Here is a 22209-nt window from a genome sequence, read left to right on the forward strand (position 1 = left end):
GATGCTGTCCTGAAGATATGGATTTCTTTGTGTATTTGCTGGGGCCAAACTGGCCCCACACACACCTCACTGACGAGATCTGGGAGAGGGAACACTAGGAGTCATTCTCCATTATTAGGGTGCCTTGTGTTACTTCTCACAAAATCATCCCTAGGTGACTGCTCAGGGTGAGCCAGAGAACTTTCTTCTGCTGAAACTTAATAGCAGGAAACTGAAGTGACTCAGCTTTGTAAGTACAAACAGAGATTTTTTCATAACCTTCTCTCCCAGAACACAAATGTTTATGGTTTCCCCTCAGACCGTGATCTCACATGGCTGAAACTACAGAATCAAGTGTGGTTTTGTGGAGGACAAGCGATAAAGTTATCTAGTTACAAGAATTAATTTTTTTTTTTTTAAATATATTTCAGTCTGTTATTTGTGTTTTATTCTGCTTGAAGGTCACTGGATTACTTTTAAGATTTCTTACCACAAGCAATTTACTGGCTTTGCTACAAGTTCTGTGTCTATGTATGGGTAAAATCTGCTGTCACTTTAAAGCAAAAGTTATTCTCCAAATTAGAGTGTCTTTTGCTTCAAAAATTATATAAATAGCATAATCATACTGTCATTGGCCAGTAGTAAAAATAAACTCTTTAAAACTATTTTTGCTCAATAATTACTATGGAAGCCCCTTAAAGAAGCAAAAACAGCACACAGAAAAAAAACAAAAAAACAAACCAAAACAGGCCTCACTAGCAATGAACTGTGCTGTGTTGGCACAATAGCAGGAGCATGGATTATATTCTGCAGTATCCAGCTGGATTGTGACAGGGATATACTCTGGCCTTGGACATCTGGGAATCACAGACAAATTCCTTGCATGATGAAACAAGCTTAACTTGAGAAGAGCATCTGAATCTTACTTGCTACCCCTCTTTAATCTCAGTATTGGAGCCAGCAGGATGGTAATTTAGTGTGTGATTTTCTATCAAAATTAAAGGCAGTCAAAAGGATTAATGCTTTCCAAAGTGCCTGCTTCATTTTGGAGTTCAGGCTGGCGAGGTTTTTGCCCACAAAATAATTCACTTGCTTGTAAGTCTCTTAACCCAAAGTCTTTTGAGTTGATGGTGCTACTTCTGTTTTAAAAACAAAATAATCTTCAGTTTTGAAATAACCTTTTTGTTCCTGGCAGAAACTGGTAGTTTCTGAGTGCGTAATGAGAGCCTAAATGTGGCATTTAAATCAATTGTACATTTTGCAGAGTTTCCTCGAGGCATTAGTTTGATTGTGGTTATTAAAAGCCAGGTAATATTGTCCTGTTTAACAGCAGCAGTGCCATGCAAGTTTCTCACCAGTGTTTGAAGCCAAAAGGCCTCCTCTCCACATGCTGTTTTTCAACCAGCTGAGTTGTATACACAGTGAAATCTCATTGTCTCATTTGTAAGGAACACCAAAGCATGGCATCAGCAACCAGTTTGCTTTGAAGACCATCTTTGTTCCTGGTTTCTTTGGGCTTTAGATAGGGATCTTTTGCTGACGTCAATGGGAGCTGGAGACCTCAAAGAAAGCCTGCTGGACTGAAGATCTAGGTGTGTGTCTAGATTGCCAGTGATTTCACCCTGTCCTGATCAAAACAGTCTCTGAAGTTGTTATCAGATCATTCACTAGTATTAAATAGACATAGTGAAGTCAGAAGTAGAATTGGGGAAATGAAGTGTCCAAAACTGTTGCAGTTTTGCATTCCCAGTGAATCACTGCTCCCATTTCCAGTCAGTTTCATGTATGGCCACACATGGCTGGGGGGAATATCCTGGCATCTGTCTCCTGTGGGAGGAAGGTGCGGGAAGGGAAGGTGCGGGAAGGGAAGGTGCGGGAAGGGAAGGTGCGGGAAGGGAAGGTGCGGGAAGGGAAGGTGCGGGAAGGTGCGGGAAGGGAAGGGAAGGTGCGGGAAGGGAAGGTGCGGGAAGGGAAGGTGCGGGAAGGTGCGGGAAGGTGCGGGAAGGGAAGGTGCGGGAAGGTGCGGGAAGGGAAGGTGCGGGAAGGTGCGGGAAGGGAAGGTGCGGGAAGGTGCGGGAAGGGAAGGTGCGGGAAGGGAAGGGAAGGTGCGGGAAGGTGCGGGAAGGGAAGGGAAGGGAAGGGAAGGGAAGGGAAGGGAAGGGAAGGGAAGGGAAGGGAAGGGAAGGGAAGGGAAGGGAAGGGAAGGGAAGGGAAGGGAAGGGAAGGGAAGGTGCGGGGAGGGGAGGGGAGGGAGGAAGGAAGTGTCGGAAGGAAGTGTCGGAAGGAAGGAAGTGTCGGAAGGAAGTGTCGGAAGGAAGGAAGTGTCGGAAGGAAGTGTCGGAAGGAAGTGTCGGAAGGAAGTGTCGGAAGGAAGGAAGGAAGTGTCGGAAGGAAGGAAGTGTCGGAAGGAAGGAAGTGTCGGAAGGAAGGAAGGAAGTGTCGGAAGGAAGGAAGTGGCGGAAGGAAGGAAGGAAGGAAGTGGCGGAAGGAAGGAAGGAAGGAAGGAAGTGGCGGAAGGAAGGAAGGAAGGAAGTGGCGGAAGGAAGGAAGGAAGGAAGTGGCGGAAGGAAGGAAGGAAGGAAGGAAGTGGCGGAAGGAAGGAAGGAAGGAAGTGGCGGAAGGAAGTGGCGGAAGGAAGGAAGTGGCGGAAGGAAGGAAGTGGCGGAAGGAAGTGGCGGAAGGAAGTGGCGGAAGGAAGTGGCGGAAGGAAGGAAGTGGCGGAAGGAAGGAAGTGGCGGAAGGAAGTGGCGGAAGGAAGTGGCGGAAGGAAGTGGCGGAAGGAAGTGGCGGAAGGAAGTGGCGGAAGTGGCGGAAGTGGCGGAAGTGGCGGAAGTGGCGGAAGTGGCGGAAGTGGCGGAAGTGGCGGAAGGAAGGAAGGAAGGAAGGAAGGAAGGAAGGAAGGAAGGAAGGAAGGAAGGAAGGAAGGGAGGAAGGGAGGAAGGAAGGAAGAGGCGGAAGGAAGGAAGGAAGTGGCGGAAGGAAGGAAGGAAGTGGCGGAAGGAAGGAAGGAAGTGGCGGAAGGAAGTGGCGGAAGGAAGGCAGGCTCCACATGTCTGTAACACTTTCTCTGTAGATGCAGTCTCTCTTGCAAGATGTGGAGCAGGGGCTGTGGTTACACTTTTACACAACAGCTTCAAGGGCTCAGTGCTAACTCTGCTGACAAGCTGCCCTCTCATTATTCAGTTCCGAGGGCAGGAAATGTAGAGACAAGGGCAAAGATTTTGTCTTTGGAGCAGGGAGGATGGGCAGAGGCACCTGGAGGGGAAGGAGCTGCTGCCAGTGGAAGTGAACTGCCTGGGGACAGCATGGAGAGCCAGCACATATTCCTGGAGGAGGGAGAAGCCACAGCAGATGGTGTCTCACTAGAAACAGATTAAAGCAGCCGGTATGGAAACAAGATGTGCCACCAAGGGTCGGTTCAGATCTGAAACAAGCTGTTCCTAGCAGAGCTGGGGCTTGGTTGGGAAAGGAGAAACCTATGCTTGTTTCCTCAACACGAAGAGATTGAATTCTGTGTGCCCCATCTCCCCCAGGAACAGGGACCTCCTCCAAGGGCTCAGATAACCTGAGGAGTGGCATTGGGAGGAGCAGGAGGTGGTGGGATGAACTCTCTCTCTCTTGGAGAGATTAATGTCCTCTCACACCCACTGCAACAGTGATGAAGTGATGAAGTGTCCAAACCCTGTGTGTGACACACACCAATTTGCCCTTCAGCTGTCCCTATATTAATGCACCTGGAACCTGGTGGATTTTAGGAGCAGGCATTCCACGCTGCAGAGCCTGGCATGGCTGAAACCAGCATGACTCACAGGCTGGACTTTAAAACCCACTTTCACCTGTGAAATTCAGCTATGGGACAGGCATTTTAGTACCTCTCTGATATTTACAATTTACTTGTGTGATGAATCACATTACTTTAGAGAAATGGAATCTCAGAACCATGAAGGTTGGAAAAAACTTCCAAGATTGTTGGGTCTAACTTGTGACTGATCCCCACCTTGTTGCCCAACCCAGAGCACTGAGTGCCACATCCTGTCTTTCCTTAAAAACCTCCAGGGATGGAGACTCCAAACATCCCTGGGCAGCCCTTCCAAAGCCTTCTACATTTCCAAATACATGAAGCACTTCCTGAACTGCAAACACATCCTTGCCTAGTCCAGAGCTGCATCCCACTATTGTCCTCACTCCTGAGACAGACAGACAGTTTTGGATATTCATCCCTTAGGAAGATTGTCAGAAAAAACCTTTTTTTGCCTAAAGCATTATTGTTTTGCTTAGGTACCAGGCACACTTCATACAAGAACAAAGGAGTGAAAAACGTAGATATTTGCAGTATGTCTTACAAACCCTAAACTAAGATAAGAGTTAAAAAGAGGCTTACTCCTGCTGAAGGCATAGCCTATTTGCCATTCAAGTGCTTTTTCTGAGGAATACCTGATTTGATAATGCAAGGAGGTAAAGAACTAAATCTGTATTTCCTTATAATGTGTAGCTCTGCCATACAATCATATACAGTCAAGGGAAGAAAAGGATGATCACATTAAATAGAATTTGCAAAATTCTGTTGTATTTTTACCTTTACTGAGAGCAGCAATTCTGGAGTGGAGGGAAGGAGGCCTCCTGTTCTTAGGAGGGCTCCAGACAAGGCCAGGCAGTGTCTGCTCACTTCTCTTGGCTTTCAGCTGCTCCACTCTGATCATTTTGTAATACAATTTTCACTGCTTCTGCTGCTGCTCTGAACTTGGCAGGGAAAGTGGAACAGTAGGACAGAAAGGTTTCTATAGTAGATGAAAGGACACAACTGCCCCTGGAAGCCTTTCCTAGATAAATTACAGCCTATGGGAGAGGTAAGACTCTGGAGAAGATCAGTAACCGTTTGAGAAGTAGCTTCTTCATGTGACTGCAGGTGGGATAAATCAAATAGTATTTGCTTTCTCTGCTTTCTGATTGAGTGTAACAACACTGGGATGTTTCATTGTCCGTGGAATTCAAGATGAGAATCCACAAAATAGGACCTCAAATCCTTAGATGTCTCCCATTCTGGAAGAGAAATCCAGTACACTGAGGTGAAAGAAATGAAAACTGCAACTTTACAAAAAGAATGCTACATTTATTTTCAAATGCTGTAAAAAGCCTCATATAAATTTTTATAATGCTTCTATGTAACTTTCCCAACCACAACTAATGAAACAGTCTAGGAAAAATATAGCAGTTACCATTTTGACTCCAAGAACGAGCTGCTGTGAGATCCAACAGTAAAAGGACAAGGTACGGTGTGTTACGCCTGTAATTGCTCGTGTTATGGAGAAAGTGAGAGCACTTCCTAAGCATCACCTGGGCTAGACTGCAGCATTCCCTGCTTGCTGGGCAAGGAATGTCACCAGGGAAAGGAGCTGACAGCAGAGCTGGGTGCTGTTCCTGGTGCCCATTCCTGGTGCCCCCTGGCTGAACTCCCCCCAGCAGGTGCCCTTATCCCAGACTGTCTCCAACGGCTCAGGTGAGGAACAATTGACCTATAAAAATAACACTTCTTTAACTCTCCAGCAAGGCAAATTGAACAGTGCAAATTCAGTATCAACAAGATTTGATTTCTGAATGCTGGCAATTTTGTTTTTAACTCCTTTTGCACATGAGACAACCTCTGCTGATGTCCTGTACCTAAGGCCACTCACTCATGCTGACTGGAGATGGAACAAAGTGCAAAAGCTCAGCTGCAGTTCCCAATCCAAGCCTCCTCCCCACTTTCAGGGAATTCTGATCCAGAATTTGGATTCAGGCTCTCCACTTCCATCGATGCACTCAAGTTTTCCCTGCTGGAATAGGTAAATGTCCCAGCAAACCTGTGATAACAATTTGCATACACAATTTCACGTTTTAACAAAAGTTTAACAAAACATACTTCCAGAAAATAAATTTTCACATGGTTGCAATCATCAAGCCATTTCAGGATCTTTGGTACTCCAAGAATAAGAAAACTAAATGGCACAGTGACAAACATTGCCAAAGGAAAACACACAACCATCCAAAGGAATCGGACAGAAATAACAAAATTAAAGATATGTTACATTTCCATTTTTTGTTTTTGAAAGCCAGTGCAGATTAACCTGCTGTTCTCTTTAACCCATTACAGTGTCACAGTTTCACCTTTAAATAAAACCCCTATCATCCTAAAAGCAGTAGTTAATATTGTTTAACTTGACTTATTGATTAAAATAATGCTATGTTTACAAAAAAAAAAATTTAAAAGTCAACTACCACAATACAGGAGTTTATGCTAGATAGGCTGCAGGCTGTTTCCTTATGGATATAACTCCTATGTGAGCACTGATATGATTAATCATCTGCAGTTTTAAATTAGCATTATCTTTAGTGTTGCAAGTAGAAGGGTTGAGCTTTTTCCCGAGTTTGTAAACCAGTGAGTATGTACAGACATAGTTGTTTAATAGATAGCTTTAAATTAAGTGTGTGTTTCTCTGCCCTCCCCTAAGCCCCACAGGAAAAAATAGATCACCAGTATCACTGAGCATTTGCAGTTTCCATGAAACTGAGCTTGTCTCAACAAGTCTGAGCAAAGACTTCTTTGTAGGTCACGTTAATGGGTTTACTGTGCTCTTCTGAAAGGTGGTGTTTGCAGGAATTCCAATTCCAGTGCACACAGTGCCCCATGGATGAGACTGGAAATTAAAACCAATGAAAATAGTTTTGAATAGCAGTGTCCTTTGGGACCAAGTTTGCATCTCAGGATTTTTTTTCTGTCTGACCTTCCCTATTTTGGAGTCAAGACCTTAGGAAAGGCATTTCCTTTCCTGAGAAGCCTCAGGAGCTGTTGGGGCACAAGCAGAACAATGCCTGAAAGGTGGATTTAAGTGAGTTACTGTTTTTGTACAGCCTTTGGATGGCCACAGGTTGAGCCTCAGCATACTGACAAGGCTAAGAACAACTGGAGAATTTTTAAGGACCTTGCCCCAGCAGCAGTAAAGGGATGTTAATTAGTGAAAGGTCTGGAAAGCAAATCTGGAAGATCAAGGAGCTGCTCCCACCTCAGTCCAGCATTCAGGCAGAAGCTCAGCTTAGCTTTGCTCTCATATAACACTGGATGGGCCTCCTCTTTGAGAAGCTGAAGACTGAAACTGTTTGGTATAAATAACAGGTATTGGATGCTTCAAGGGAGACAAAACCATGGAGGAAAGGCTGGATCAGGGATCTTGGCTGGATCACAGAAGACTACCTGTCCATCACAGGCACTGATGCTCAGAAATCTTGCTGGCAAATGGGCTCTTATGCAACAGGTGAAGATCCCAGTAGGTTTTTCAGAGCATGCAACTAATTCAGAACAGCTGATACCATAGTGCCTAACAGCAATAAATATTTCTCTAATGGCTTTATAACAGTAGGTTCCATACTGCTACGAAAGACTGTCCAATGGAATCTTTCCTGCTGTATGCCAAAACATCCTGTGCTCCACTCAGAGGAGGCTGCAAAGGTTTTAGGGTGCCTTTCATTGGTGTTCAGAGGAGGGAAACAGCAACAGTGACTCTGCTTGCTCAGCCACTGGGGAATTGCTGTACATCTTTTTTGACCAGAAAATGACAGCAGAGATCTCTGCTGTACTTTGACAGATTCAAAGCCCTTCAGATAAGCTGTGAGTACAGGCAGAGAAAGACACCAGTGACCAGATAATTGCAAACTGCTTAGGGAGTACAAATCAGTCCTGAACTGCTGCTGCTGCGCTGATGAACGAAACCAGAGCCTGCACATGGAGGTATTTCTGCTTCTGTTTCCTCTGCCTATGGGAAGACCTGGCTCAGCTGTCAGGTTGTCACCATCCTGCAGACTGGCCACAAGAACATTTAGATGGTCCCTGGAAATTGGGCTGCAGGGCTCAGCTGATCCCTTCTAATCCCATGGCCATGCCAGGTGGAGATCCTGGAAGAAAAAGAGCCCACTGGAGAGTCTGAGTCTAGTGGGACACTCCATTTTCTCTACATGAGCAGAGGCTGCGATTTTGAAGAGGTCAGAGCAGGATCATCACTTCTGCCTGCAGCTGCTCAGGGAGAAAAAAAAAAAAGAAAAAGCACCAATCTGATCACTTCTCTGGAACATATTTTGCAGAGAGAGAAGAAAGTGTTTGAATTATGAGCAGCTCAAAGATGATCTGCTTTAGAGCAGAGGCAGGAATGCACTCTTGGAAACTCTGCAATCTCCTTAAAACTTTGTATCAGAACATTTCCCTTCTGCTAAAAATATTCATACTTTTTATTCAGATTCCTTTTTTTCTTCTGAAATTGCTGGCAGGCATCACCACCTCTAACAGCAATACTGCCAACAATCATTTAATGCAGAAATACCACTAAACAGATCACAGGGACTGCTTCACTGCCACAACACTGTGGGAAAAGGGACAGAAGGGATGATGATAAAGGGCTGATAAAGTCCTGCACTGGGGGCAAGAGAGGGCACACAGAACACAAGGAGGCCCAGAGGACACTGCTATTTAAAATAATTCCATGTGCTATACTCATGGGGGATCTGCAGACCACAAATGGAACACCGTTGAGCAACTGCTCAGGGAGGTTTGCAAATGTGGACAGTTTTCTTTATACTGCATATCTAAACCCCACCAGGTGAGCAGTACAACAACAATGCTGCATCAAATGATATGTTTTCCTCCTGGGTGGATTAGATGGTTTACAGTACAAACAAAGCCACAGTACAGAGAGGCATAATTAACCGTTATCCACATGTAGGCAGTGCAGAAAAAGGGATGCATGTTCCTTTTATTCCAGTACCTTTGTATTATAGAGTTAACAAAAATATTCAAATATTAAAAAAAAAAAAAAGGGAAAAAAAAAAAAAAGCCAGCTGGCACTGCCAACTAATTCCTGTAGTAGTCTTAGAAATCCTAATCCTGTAGAATTTCCATGTGAAATTGATGCGCACCAGAGTCGATGTGTTGATAACTAACGCCAAGCGGGCCTGGTGATGCAGCTACCTGAGGTTTGTGTTTGTAATTTCCTCTGGGGGTTGTGTTCTGTTTCACAACTTCCCAGCTTTCATGTAGGAAGGGATGGAGCCACGCTGGGTGAGCCCTTCAAACCTCTTGTAGGTGTAATTGAGGAAAACCCAGTCTTTGGATTTGTAGTCAGGTTCTGTCGTGTTTGGCACTACAATTCAGAAACAAAAGCAAACACACATTAAAGCAGTTAAACCCAGCCTGCTTCTGAGAGGACTTTTCACAAAGCTAAACAGCCCTGAACTCTTATTTCTTTAGTCAGCAGAAACTCCTGGAAGAAATCCTGTTTCTAATCAGGTCAGTTGCCTTTTGTCAATGGTCTGACATAATTTCAGGCTAGAACTCCAAAGAGAGGAGTTTTTGTTTTCCTTTTTTTTTTTTTTTCATTATGTTTACGCACTCTATTAGGTTTCCATACCTTGACAGAAGCCTTGAACAAACCTACAGGACAGAAAACTACAAACCCCATGACATTTCTGATGTTCTGATTTTTATGTATCTACATGTACAATACCATTTTCAGTGGGTCTGAAATGCCAACATAATATAAATGTTCTTGGCATTATCCAAGTATGGACTTAACCAGCTCAGGCACTGGAGATGGGTTGCTTTGCATCAAAAGGACAAACTTCCTCACCATTAAATAAAAGCCATTTCAGAAAAAAAAAATAATCAACAGCTTTTGGATAATTGTTATTGTTGGTAACACAGCTACACTTAGCAGACAGCAGTTAATCGCTGTTAAACATCTGCCAATCTTCAAGTAACTGAAAACAGTGGGACTATTCGTATGTCACAAAACCAACCTAAAGAAAACCTTGAAGTGATTTACTGATTAAGTGATTTACATGAGCCACTCAGGTTCATGAATTACTGTGTTAAGTAATCAACTGTCTAAAAATTCTTACCCACAAATATCTCAACCATTATGTTTGGCACAAACCTCAAAAGTCACTGAAGATGAAAAGCAAATCAGTGCATGACATTTCACCAGAATCTGGTTAGACAGACTGCCTGGCAGAAAACTCCACTGCTTTCTGTGTTCACTACCTGTGCAAACCATTTTTACCAATGGCTTTGACTCACACTGGGCTTTGCAGCTATGAGAGATCACAAGTTCACGCTCAAATTTCAAAGAAAATATAGAGACTTGATCTAGATGCTAACTTGATTGGGGCATCATAAAAATTAATATAAACAACAACAAAGGCATCTGGGCAGTATTCTGGCATGTCACAGATGGAGATTTGGAATTTATAATGGCAGTCTCACCTGGCTGTAAAATGTCCGATTCAGGAAATTCATCGAAGTTGGAAGTATCATCAATACTTTTGATTTCTATAGGGATTGCAGCTGGTCTTTCCCTGCAAATAAAGATAAATGTCAGAAGAGTGAATATTGGAAAATGAGACATTAAGTTCCAGTTTTAACTTAGCTTTTTACCTACAACTTCCCTTAATGCAGAGCACAAGGGTTCCACTGAGTGCATCACAGATGAATCTGACTCTCCTGTTTGCTGACACCGTGGGGAGATTGTTTGGTTCCCCGTCCCCATTGGTGTCTTCCTGGCAGGCTTGGGGCAAACATCATTTTCCCATTAAGTGAGAGAGCATCCCACACTTACCTGCCACACGGCTATGACCATGATCTTATCACCAGCCACCACTGTGGTTTGCCTGTTTCACAAACACAGCCCAGCACAATTGCACTTGCACCCAAAACTTTACAATTCCTTGCTCATCAGCCTGGACCACATCCAAAAGCTTTGCAGTGTAGCTCCTCTTTGTGACACTCAGCAGCTCTCTCCCAAACCAGGCTGGCTCTGCTTTAGCACCTCTACAGTCAGGGAGCCCTTGAAGGAATTTTAAGGTGGTTTTCAAAAGTGCCCCAAGGAATCTGTTCCACCAAAACCTTCACACTGGGACACAGAACTGTGGGAAAGGCAGTGATTTACACCTGTAAACTCACCACAGCTCTAATTACTCCGCTTACAATTAAATCCACAGCCACCCTACAACTTTTTTTTTCCATTCTGGGCAGTCTGGAGCAATCTGAGGTATCTCAAGACAGTTAAATTCTGATAATTTCTATGAATGTCAGCAAAGCCTGGAAACCTTCAATGTCCCCCATCTATAGCCAGTAGCTGCCTTTCAAAATGAAAGATAAACTGGAAATAATTGTCCTTGACATCGCACTACATGAAATTCTTGCTTTCATGGCTTTTATTCTCCCTGTAAAACATGTGTATATACATACCTAATATGTCCCCAGTCTACTCCTTCAAAAAATGGATGACTTTTTATTTCCTCTACTCCATTGCTACCAATTCTATTTTCTGAGTCGATACAAAACCTGGAAAAGGGGAAAGAACAAAGGGAATGTTACAATAAATTTGAACAGGAACCTAAGCAACAGTACCCAGTATCAAGAATTTCAAGAAGTTCTGTCAAATTGTTCCACCACTTGGAGTAATATCAAAGCAGCCAATGCCTCTAGGAGAGAAGAGAAATAGTAGAAGCAGAACATCATTAAATCCCAAAACAAAAAGCTATGATGCCAATAACACCTTTTCTAAACTGCTGCATCCCCATCTTGCAGGTGAAAAGTTGCTGCATGTTCTGGTCCTGTAAGATCAGTTTGGGATGGAGGCTTTCCCAAGAACTCCTCTGGCATGTTCTCAACTATTTAAACATCCCTGATTCAAAGTCATACTATGAAAAATAGATATACTTTGTATATCAGGACTTCTCTCTGATGTCATATTTTGGAATGCCAGTGAGCTACCCCATTCCAAAAGTGCCATGTCCCTATTCTACCCCTTCCCTCTCCTCAGAGGTGGAGGTGATGCAAAGACCCAGGGCCTGTTTCTCATACAGACATAACCTGCATAATCTCAGACCTCACAAGAAATTGTCAGTTTATGAGAAGCAGACATGAAATAGCAGGAAGGAAAAGGTGAAACTGGAGACAGAGACAGGATTGGTGAGATGGGGGCTGTTAACTGCTCTAGCAGGCCAGACAGGAAAAGCCTAAAATCCTGAAGAAGGAAAACAGGGAGGTGGAAACTCTCTGACAACAACTCAGTGACCTCAGGATTTGTTCCAGGGAGCAGCAGAGGCTGACCCTTCTCCTCTAGACTGGAATAGCCTTTCAAGTATTTCATCCAGGAGATGGGAATACCAGCATTTGCCTAGGAATTCATTAAATCCCAGCCATCTCCTGCATATGTAGCACAGCAGGTTAGGCTATAAACTGTCGCCAATTATAAAGTTCTTTTGCTTGTAGTTTGGTGTCTGAGAGGCAGAAAACCTGCCTGTATTTGTATTGCAGCCCAGTAGGCTGGGTGGTGCCAAGGACTAACAACAGTCCTCAAACCTTTTAACAACACTCACACAGGATTTGTCAGACTTTGTCTGAACTTGAGCTTATTTTAGTTTGGATTTACCTCTATCCATAACCCTTTAGCTTTCTCTGCATCTCCCTTTAAGCTAAAACACACATTGCCCAACTTGTCCAAGCTGTAATGGACAAAGAACCCAAAATGCTCAGGTGGCTGCTGTTCCAACCTGTTTTGACCTAATTTTAATAGATTACCTATAACTAAGATGTTTCACCCCAATTTTAACCCTTCTCCTTGTGAGGGCAAACTGATAAATTCAAGCAGTTGTGTAAGTAGATGCATGAGCAAGCCATGCTAACAAATACACTGAAATCTTTAAAAAAATACAGCCAGGAAGGCTGTGAGGAGGAAGAAATCCTCAGCATTAATGCTGTATTCTGTTCAGCAAAGAACTTGGGATGCTGACAAGGAAGGTTGAGCAGAACAGTAAAGAGCTAGATACTGAAAATGCAATATAATTGTTTTACACGAACTTATTAATGAGGGTTAGCAACAATTCAATTATTTGAGCTGTTAATATCACTAGCTGGATGAAGGATAACTGTTTCTTGTATTTGTTATGTTTTTGTAGGTCTTGTAGGAGCACTGCTGGAACTAATAATAAATTCTAGTTTTGTGAAGTACATTCCCCTTTTGCCTGTAACAGAATTCTATAAGGCTGTAACATTAGCTTTGAAAAGGAAAAAAAAGGAACAAATATCAAACCCCAAACCCTCCCAGGACAAGAGAGCATTTATACCTGTCCTTGTCATCAAAACCCTCACAAAAACCTCAATGCAAACTAATAAAAATTGGTATTTTGAAAGAAGTGAGTAAATCCAAAACATCCTAAGGTTTCTGGTCAGTGTATTAAATGCTGGTGAGTGGTTATTTTCTTGCCACCTCTGAGAAGAAAAAAAATTCTGTGTTGATCACTTTAGTTTTGGTCTGCTCTTATGCCATAGTACAAATCAAGATCATTCCAGCTTATTCCTTCATGTGAAACAAATGGCAAAGGGAAAAAGACTTAAAAAAATCCATCAAGGATGGTGACAGAAGAAACCAGCCTTCCCTCCAACATAAAGCTTCCTTCACACAGAACAGGAATTTACCCTGATGGAAGATGACCCTGGCTGGGCAAGAGGCCAGAATTGGGTTTTTCTTACCAACCTTAGAATTAAATCCTTTGCTTTCTCTGAAATGGGCACCTCTGGAGGAAATACCAACGTTTCTTTCCAGTTCATAACTTTCCTGTAAGTCTCTTGTGGCGTTTCTGAGCAGAAAGGTGGATACCCTGCACAAATAAAAAGCCAATAAAACTTTTTCCAGGAGAACAGTGACCTGAGCCTCTGTTTCTGTCACTGGGGCTCCCAAATTTAATAAGTATTAGCCAGAGGTTTTATCTTCTGAACAAATGGATCCTGTTACCTTTGAACAACTCTTAAGTTGGGGTTTTAAACATACCTATTAGCATTTCATACATAATCACTCCCAAGGACCACCAGTCACACAGCTTGTTGTACCCAGTCTGCATAAACACTTCTGGAGCAATATAGTCTGGGGTTCCCACAGTAGAATATGCCTGGAAAAAAGGAATCATCTCTTTAGAAGAGGAATACTGAGATTTTACACTTTGCAATATCTTTTCCTGGGGATTTACATACTGGATCTTGTTGCTTGAATGAGCAAGAATGCTTAATTTGAGAATTCACAGGAACTAAAACCCCAAGAATATTATTCTTTTATATTAATAAGCACAAAGAACCTCAAAAATAAATGAAATTCACGCTCTTTAATGTGATGAATTCATAGAATATTGCAACTGCAGTATCAGAAGGTCATCTTGGCTGAAGTTTCGGGTAGTTGCCTTACAAAAATACCCAAGAAGTTCTATTGTTGTGGTCTTTGTTTATTTTCAAAGGCATAATCAGTGGTAGCTTCCCAAGCGTGGCGCTGATGATACACAAGCTGTGTATTGGGAATTCCTCTTTACTGACGAAAAATCTTCCATGAAGCAGGAGGGAGAGAAAAAAAACTAAAATCCAACCAAAACAAAAATCCCTTACAGATCAAAACATCCCCTAAAAGCAGTTTTGCCACAACAATATTTTACTTTCATTTGTTTGACCATAAAGAAGCACTTTGCTGACGCGAGAAACTCAGGACTGAGCCAATGGAAAACCAAAAATGTGGCTCCTTTTCCAACAGTGTTGATGCAAGTTGTCATTTTGGCCTTTTGTTATCTCTGTGGGATTGTTCTTCACCACACAGTTCTGCCACATCAGCCTTTACTGGACTAGAGATAAAGTCTTTTCACGGATCTAATTCCAGGCTGGAATAAGGCTGTGAAATACAGCCTCATGAGGCAGCATGGTGGCTGCAACAAAATATAATTTTTGTCTCATGAGGAAAGAAGAGACCACTGTAAAGCTTTTGGGGAATACTGCAGTAGATCACTTTCTTAAAAGGGTGTGGAAAAATAAAAGATTGCAAAATTTGCAATAGCTGAGGTTTTTTTGGTGAAAATCATGGGCAAGGATGAAAGTCTGAAATCCTGGTTGTCAGACACTTTGCTTTGGTTCAGTTCATGCCAAAAGTCCCCCTATTATGTAACCATTCCTCATCACAAAACCAAGTTGGAGCACTCCAGCACCAACAGCCTCTCACAGCCTTTCCACCACATTCCCATTCAGCAGAATGGGAACTGTCCAGAGTTCTCTAAAAAGGAATCCTGCAGCTACACATCTGCTTGTAACTGAGCTGCAGGAAACAGAGCCAGGAGTCCACATGGTCCACACCAGGTCTGTGCTCAGAGAGCTCCAGACACACCTTGGCCAAGGGAATGAGGACACTTGAGGGCTTGGGCCAGATGCTCACAAGGCAAACAAAGGCATAGGGAAGAGCAGGGGCTTGTTATTCCAACCTGGACCCCCTTCTTTTGAGTTATTTGTGATTTTGGGAGCTTGTAGAGAGGCACATATGAGGGCCTTGCAGGTTTTAAAAACCAGGAGCATTAGCACTGAGTTTTAATTTAACACTTCCTGTAAATAGTTTAAAAGCAAAACAAGAATTATACATTATTTAACTCACCAGCTGTCGCCTGTTCTTCTTCCATGTTTCTGCTTTCCTCTTTGAGTTCATATTCTGAAATGCTAATTTACAAAGTAGTTATTAAATAACAAATGTATTTGTGAGAATTTAGAGAAAAAACATTTATAGGGTTCCAATTTTAAATAACTATTTTGTTTATTTAGAATCCTTTAGTCTAGAACAAACACTTGATTATAACTGAAAACAGGAACATGAGAATAACTGCTGTTCAATGCACAGTTGAAACTCATGTAAGTAGGACACATATGAGCAATTCTAAATTAGAACTTGCTAGAATTTTTTGATCAGTTTCTGAAAAGTTTCATGAGACTGTCACTGACTTTAGTCCTTTGGCACATAGAACCCATGTCCCTCCTGAAAGAGCAGTTCTGTAACTTAACTGACATTATGAAAAATACATTAAATATAGATACATTATGTTATGTGTATTCATATCTGTGTACAAACATGAAAAAGTACATGACCACTGCAGAAATCATCATTTCTTGCCTGTGAAATGCTCCCATGACCTAGGGAACAAGCATTTCCAGTTTTCCAATTAAATGCAATCAGCCTGCCCCATCTTGCTTATCCCAGCAGAAACACAGGTATAATGTACAGCTGGAACTCAAAACCATTTACATATTAAACTAGGACAGCTCATACTCACAGAAGTCACTTGGTGGGTTGTGTGTGAGGTTCCTGTAGAACTCTGTTCTGTGGGCTTTCTTTAAACCTGTGCAGAGCCCAAAATCAGACAGCTTTACATGACCCTAAAAAAAAATAACCAGATAACATTAAACCATTATTTAGATAGGTAGTGCTTGGAAAAAAAAAAAAAAAAAGTTTTAATCACTGCACATGCCGTCTCAGGCCTTGATGGACTGGCACAGGACAAGAAGGCAAGCAAAGACTGAACCTTGGTGTACTGGAAGGGTCTGTTTTCTTTATAAAAGGCTGTGGCCCCCTCAGAATGGCTGTATCTACAATTTCCCAACAGTTGAGGGCAGCTCCTTTCCCTGGTTTTGTTTTGAACTGGATAGCACTGTGACTGAGAAAGCCTCCAGGACAAAATTCCTCTGTTTTGATGGTAACCTTGGCTTCCAGACATCAGTGCAGATAGAACCCATCAAACCTGAAAGACCTGTGCAAGCTGTGATAATGCCTGGCCTCCATGTTCTTAAAGATCTTCTCCAATCTAGATAATTCCATGATTTGGTGATGCTTACTGGGTGCATTTCATGGTCAGAATGGTCAGTCTAACTGAGGGAGTTTCCACAGGTGAGTGGTGAATTTATTTCATCAGGGTGATGAAATAAATGTAACTGTAGGAATTGAACATTTAGCATTGTCTGAATTGTCCATAGCTGCTTCAAGATGCATGAAAGGAAGGGTACCACCTTTTATTGTGTATGAATAATCATAACCTGTGTATGAATAATCAGCATCTGGTCACCCTGCTTGGGTTTTCTCCCTTAAAAGCCTTGCCTTAAAATGGTTAAAAGGCATCTGAGTAAGATTTAGCTTTGTTTAAACAGACTGGTGTTCTCCAAGGAAAAGACAGTGGCTATTCCCTGCCTTCCCTCCAGACAGTTTAAATCTCTGGGGTGGTACAGTGGCTCCCACTGCTCAGCAGCAGGATGTGTAGCCTGGGACCTTGGAAACACCAGTAGCTGTTGAGCCCAGTACATGCCTTGGCATCCAGCAGGAGATTGTCTGGCTTGATGTCCCTGTGGATAAATCCCAGCTGGTGAATGGCATCAATGGCCAACACCGTCTCAGAAATGTAAAACTGGGTCTCCTCCTCTGATAAAGTGTCCTTCTTCATTAGTAAGGTCATCATGTCACCTCATCAAAAAGAAGAAAATACAGCTTAGGGATCAGAACGTTTTCAATCACAAAACTGTAAGAAACCCCAGTAGAATCCAAACTTAACCTTGTAACTGCCCGTATAGTTACTAATTATAAAACTATTACTGCAAGGACCTACAAATCCAACTTACTTTTATGGCTGAAATTCCTAAACAGGAATTTTAATTGAACAGCCTGGGAAAAAGGAGTTGATTTTTACACACATTAAATTTATTGCACAGACTGTTTGAACAAGGGCTTTTCTGCTGTTTTATTTTTCTGTTAACAGCTTCAGTCACGAAAAGCAGAAATTTCTATTAGAATAATTGTTTAATTCAAGTCTATTTAATACCCCTTTAACCTTCTTTCCTTTCCCTAAAAATCAGGAATGGTCACATGAGTGGAACTTAATTTAAAAGAATGTTAACATTTTTATCTTCACAAATTATACAGCACTTTTGTTTCTAATATTTTATAAAGCTGACAACAAAAGCTAAGGAAAAAGTACCTGTATCACCTGATGCACAGCACCCAACTTACCTCCAGGTAAAAATTCCATGATCAGGTAAAGGTTTCTTTTATCCTGGAAGCTGTAAAACATTTTCACTACCCAGGCTCCATCCGCTTCAACCAAAATATCTCTTTCTGCTCTGATATGCGCCACCTAAAATTTTGAAAAAGTTATTATTATTATTATATTGAAATACTTCAACAAGAAACATCACATTACACTCCTAGCCCTACAGCATATATTCATGACCTTTAGCAAAGGGTTATTTTTCTAGCTCTTTCCATACCCATATTTTCCATTATTTTTTACAAGATCCTAGGTCCTAGATCCTAGGGTTTCTCTAGAAACACAGCACAGCTTTTTAAGCTGGTTCCGTTTGTTAGAAACAACTAACAAAGCTAGTGGGAAAAGTGCAAGTAAGTTCAGGAATATCTGACCTTGCTCAGGATATTCCAATTCCAGCTACATCTTTGGAAAATATATGGAAAGCTGCTACCCATAATTTGCTGGAAATAAAGAATAATGGAGATTGGAGGAGAGGTATGTGTTTCCACTAAAATGCACCCTCATCCTGGAGGAAAAATCGAAGACATATGCATGGAAAAATATTTCTAGTAAGAAAAGCAGCAAACAGCCTTCTGCATTTGCTCCCCAGTTCCCTTTAGTTTAGTATTGAACCAGTAGAACTGGGGAAAGTATTTCTTTCCACCCTCCACTCCTCAATGCAGCTCTAAAATGCGATAGGAAAACTCTGCTTAAAAATAGCCAGGACTTCTCCCAGTACTACCAGGCTTGGCAAAAAAAAATACTGGATTATTTCTTTTTTTATGTGCGCCCTTTGTTGCTCTCTACAGAACAAGCCAATAAAAATTCCAGCAGATAAACACTCTCCAGGGAAGATCACTGTCCCAAACTGAATGTAGAGCGTGAGCTCAGACTCCTTCCCACATCAGGTTCTGAAATGGGGGCAGCACCACACAAAACCTGGCTGCTCTGCACATCCTGCTGCTCCTCTGGTTCCCTAAATTCAGGGCATGGGCTGCAGAAGACAAAATAATCTGTGCCAGGAAAAAAAAAAAAAAGTACCACTTCTGCAAGGAAATGCTGTGCAAATGATGGGTAAGGTTTGGACTAGTAAGAAAAAAGTCCTTGTATCTTGTGACACCCACCCTGGATTTCTTTGCTCTGCGGTGCTAAAGTACTCGCTGAGTCCTCACAGTGAATTGTTAGCTAAAAAGTAAAAACAAAAACCAAAACAAACAAACAAAATCAAAGCAAAAAAAACCCCAACAAGATGAGATCCAACTATAAAGCAAACCCAGGGAAGACAAAGCTGATGAACCATGTGATTTCCGCTTGTTTTCTTTAAAGGAAAACATCAAATACCTCAGTTTTTACTCTGGCACAGGATTATTTTTCCGGAAGTATTTTCCTTTAAATGCAGTTTTACAGATTCAGTACTATAAGATCCATGTTGATATGGGGAAAAAAATAAAATCTTTTTCACTATTCCAAATTGGCTGTAAATAAAGTATTTTTTAAATGCAGTTACATGAACTTATTTCCTAACTTCTGCTGCTTTAGGTGCTGTGGTAGCAACACCACAGACCCTTTGGACTGACAGACCATTGCAGGGGCTTTCAAAGGAGGAAAACGTTTTATAGACAGGATGATCTTGAAATTTAGGGGACTTATAGATCACAAACCTGCTCTTTCTCCAGCATATCAGCTTTTCTCAGTATCTTCATTGCATAAATGTGACCTGTATCCTTCTTCTGAACGAGGCGGACCTTTACCAAGAGAGAGAACCCAGTCAGACTTCTCTTCCTCAGAAATCCACTGGAAAGCTCCCAGTTGCCAGGCATGGAAAAGTTCTCTTGTTAAATATTTAAAAATACATTTAAGTATGTTAAATATTGAAAAAGGAATTATTCTGCACCATGTACAACAGTAACACTAGTGAGGAACTGTTTTTGTTTTAGGAAAAGGCAGCAGGCACAGTGAATTCCAGGCAGCTTGGACTGTGTAGGTTAAAATCCAGGAGGAGGAATAAGTGATGTGACACAGGGCAGAAGGGAGGCTTATCAAGAGGAGCTGTGCCACTGCAAATCCATAATTTTAGAGGGCCATGTGGGCAATATCAGCATGGGAAGCCATGGGAAACAAAGTGTCTTTCCAGAAGGCTTGGGACATCAATGCATGTGATTAATCACTAGACTTATCACACCTGGAGAATTGCAAAAATAGCTGCCGTTCTGCAGTAAAACCATTCATTAAATTGTAATTAGAATGCTTCATTACAGTGGTCAATTCCCTTTTAATCTCCTGTTCAATCAAGAATGCCACAAACCTCCCCAAAGGCTCCTCTTCCTATGACTTTCAAAGACTCAAAGTCATCCAAGCCGAGCCTGGTCCTCTTGAGCCGTAGGAACTCCGTTTCCTTGCGAGCATGCTGTGACCTGCGCAGCTTTTTCTGAGGACACAGGCACAGGAATCTGTCAGTCATTTGGCAGTAGAGAGTCAAGATATGCACCTTCCCTTCCTGGGAAGTTCTCTGGAATCCCAACAGGAGAGACACTTCTCCGTCTACATTTCTTTCTGAATTTCTCAAAGTATGATCCTCAAGTATGGTCTTTTCTATAGAAGCCTCAGGCACAGTTTCACCTTTTTTTGGTGGGTGGTGGTATTTTATTTTTATTACTCAATTATTAAAAAAAAAAGAAAAGAAAAGAAAAGAAAAGCTATCATACTAGTCCAAACAAAGTGTATCAGTCCCAAGGCCAAAGTCACTGCCTGAGGCAAAGACTCTTCATTTTGGGCAGTGTGAAGGATCAATAAAAGCTGAAACTTGAACTGCACCAAAAAGAGTGATGAGAGGCAGCAAGGAGCTTACCAAGCAGCAGAGGCCTGGTTACAGATCTACAACAAAATCCATTTGGTTTATGGCAGGCAAGCACTCAATTCTGCAAGAAAAATCTGTCAAAATTCCATCATCTATTTTGTCTGACAAAAATGTCACTGGTATTCACTCCGAGAGAAGATAAATGCTGCTCCCAAAGATGCTGAGATCTCAGAGACTGCAAGGAGGTCCCTGGAACAGGTACTTGCCAGACTCCGTGCTGGGATTACAGCATCCTTTAAAGCCACAAGATGGCAATACACACCCACACTCATTTTCCCACTTCTCAGGAGTTACAGCAGCCACAAAAACTCCAAAAGGACTGAGACACTCTTCCTATTTATTTCCCAGCCTGTCCTGAAGGCAGACATGGTGTAATGGACCTCAGAAAAGCAACTTTTGACCAAAGTTCTGAGGTGGCAATCAGACTGAGATCCCTTCTCAGCTGTATCCAAAAGGAACAAAGGTGTGATGGTTTATTGTTTAAATCAAGAAAAAAATCGTTCAGCATTTTGCTTTCTACCCACAGGCCACTTTTTTTTCATGCCAAATACAAAAGCAAACAATTTTAATCCTTGAAAAGCTTGCTAGATACTTGCTGTGGCCATATCTCATAAGAACTACAGGGCAGAATGAAAAGCCTTGGATAGCTATTGCAAGTATCAGTCAAGCATATTCCCAGCTTCCCTAATAAACAGATTATAAACAGGGGCAACATTCATGTACAAAATAAAATCTGTCATGCTGTCTGATGTTTCTGTGAGCTCTTCAAATGCCCATTTGAAGCAGTGGGACAAAAGCAAAGCAGCTTGTAAGGTTACTTAAGCAGTATTTACCTCCTCATCAGCAAGGCCTTCCTCTTCCATAGCCACTTCCAGCTTCTTCTGCCTGCCAAGGAGAGAAATGGGATTGCACCCTTTATTATTTATTAAAACCAAACATAACACAACAGCAAGTCAACACCTTTGCTTCACATACTCCAAGTACTGGAGAATTTTCCTCAAATGGAAATTTGAAGGCAGACAGCCCCACTCCACCCAGTTACTCATTTGTGAACAAAGCTGAGGAAAATGTAAAAGCAAATTTAAGCATATGCTTATCTTGCTTCACAGAATCAAGGATTAAACATATATGACAAAGTACGCCATTAGAGTGATTATATCTTGTTGAATTGAGGCTGTTCTTATCAATTAGGATTACAAACCTAACAAAAATGGGTTTTTTCACCGTTTCTATCTCAGCTCCATCTTCCACACACCAGTCAGCTCTAGATTCCATCCCCTCTGTGTAACCACCTTCCCCTGGTCACACACCTGGTTCCACCCCCACCTTCCTCCCATGCCAACTAAACTCTACCCTCTGAATGCACCATCCTCTCCCTCCCAGTGTCCTGCCCAGGCCAAGGCTCTAACTCTTCCACCATGCCATGCCAGACTGGGAGGCTCTGAGTGGGGAGCAAAGCCTGGGAATACCCCACAGGTGGCAGG

General features: G+C 42.2%; 1 protein-coding gene across 3 annotated transcripts in view; it reads right to left on the reverse strand.

Moving 5' to 3' along the window:
* Positions 1-8736: 8736 nt before the first annotated feature.
* STK38L (serine/threonine kinase 38 like) overlaps positions 8737-22209 on the reverse strand; it is a 41937-nt gene continuing 28464 nt past the window's right edge. For all 3 annotated transcript variants that reach the window (XM_014260490.2, XM_014260491.2, XM_014260492.2), the window contains exons 3-14: positions 21559-21610; positions 20174-20296; positions 19530-19613; positions 17853-17976; positions 17155-17309; positions 16132-16234; positions 15462-15523; positions 13836-13953; positions 13542-13665; positions 11249-11344; positions 10265-10356; positions 8737-9143 (exon numbers count right to left, since the gene is read on the reverse strand). In XM_014260490.2, coding sequence (XP_014115965.1) covers positions 9016-9143; positions 10265-10356; positions 11249-11344; positions 13542-13665; positions 13836-13953; positions 15462-15523; positions 16132-16234; positions 17155-17309; positions 17853-17976; positions 19530-19613; positions 20174-20296; positions 21559-21610 — 1261 coding nt within the window. In that variant the 3' untranslated portion in view covers positions 8737-9015. The remainder of the gene's footprint in view (positions 9144-10264; positions 10357-11248; positions 11345-13541; positions 13666-13835; positions 13954-15461; positions 15524-16131; positions 16235-17154; positions 17310-17852; positions 17977-19529; positions 19614-20173; positions 20297-21558; positions 21611-22209) is intronic.

The sequence above is a fragment of the Pseudopodoces humilis genome, chromosome 5, assembly GCF_049639895.1.
Source record: "Pseudopodoces humilis isolate 2021_Gansu_Grassland_sample_001 chromosome 5, ASM4963989v1, whole genome shotgun sequence".
NCBI classification, from domain to species: domain Eukaryota; kingdom Metazoa; phylum Chordata; class Aves; order Passeriformes; family Paridae; genus Pseudopodoces; species Pseudopodoces humilis.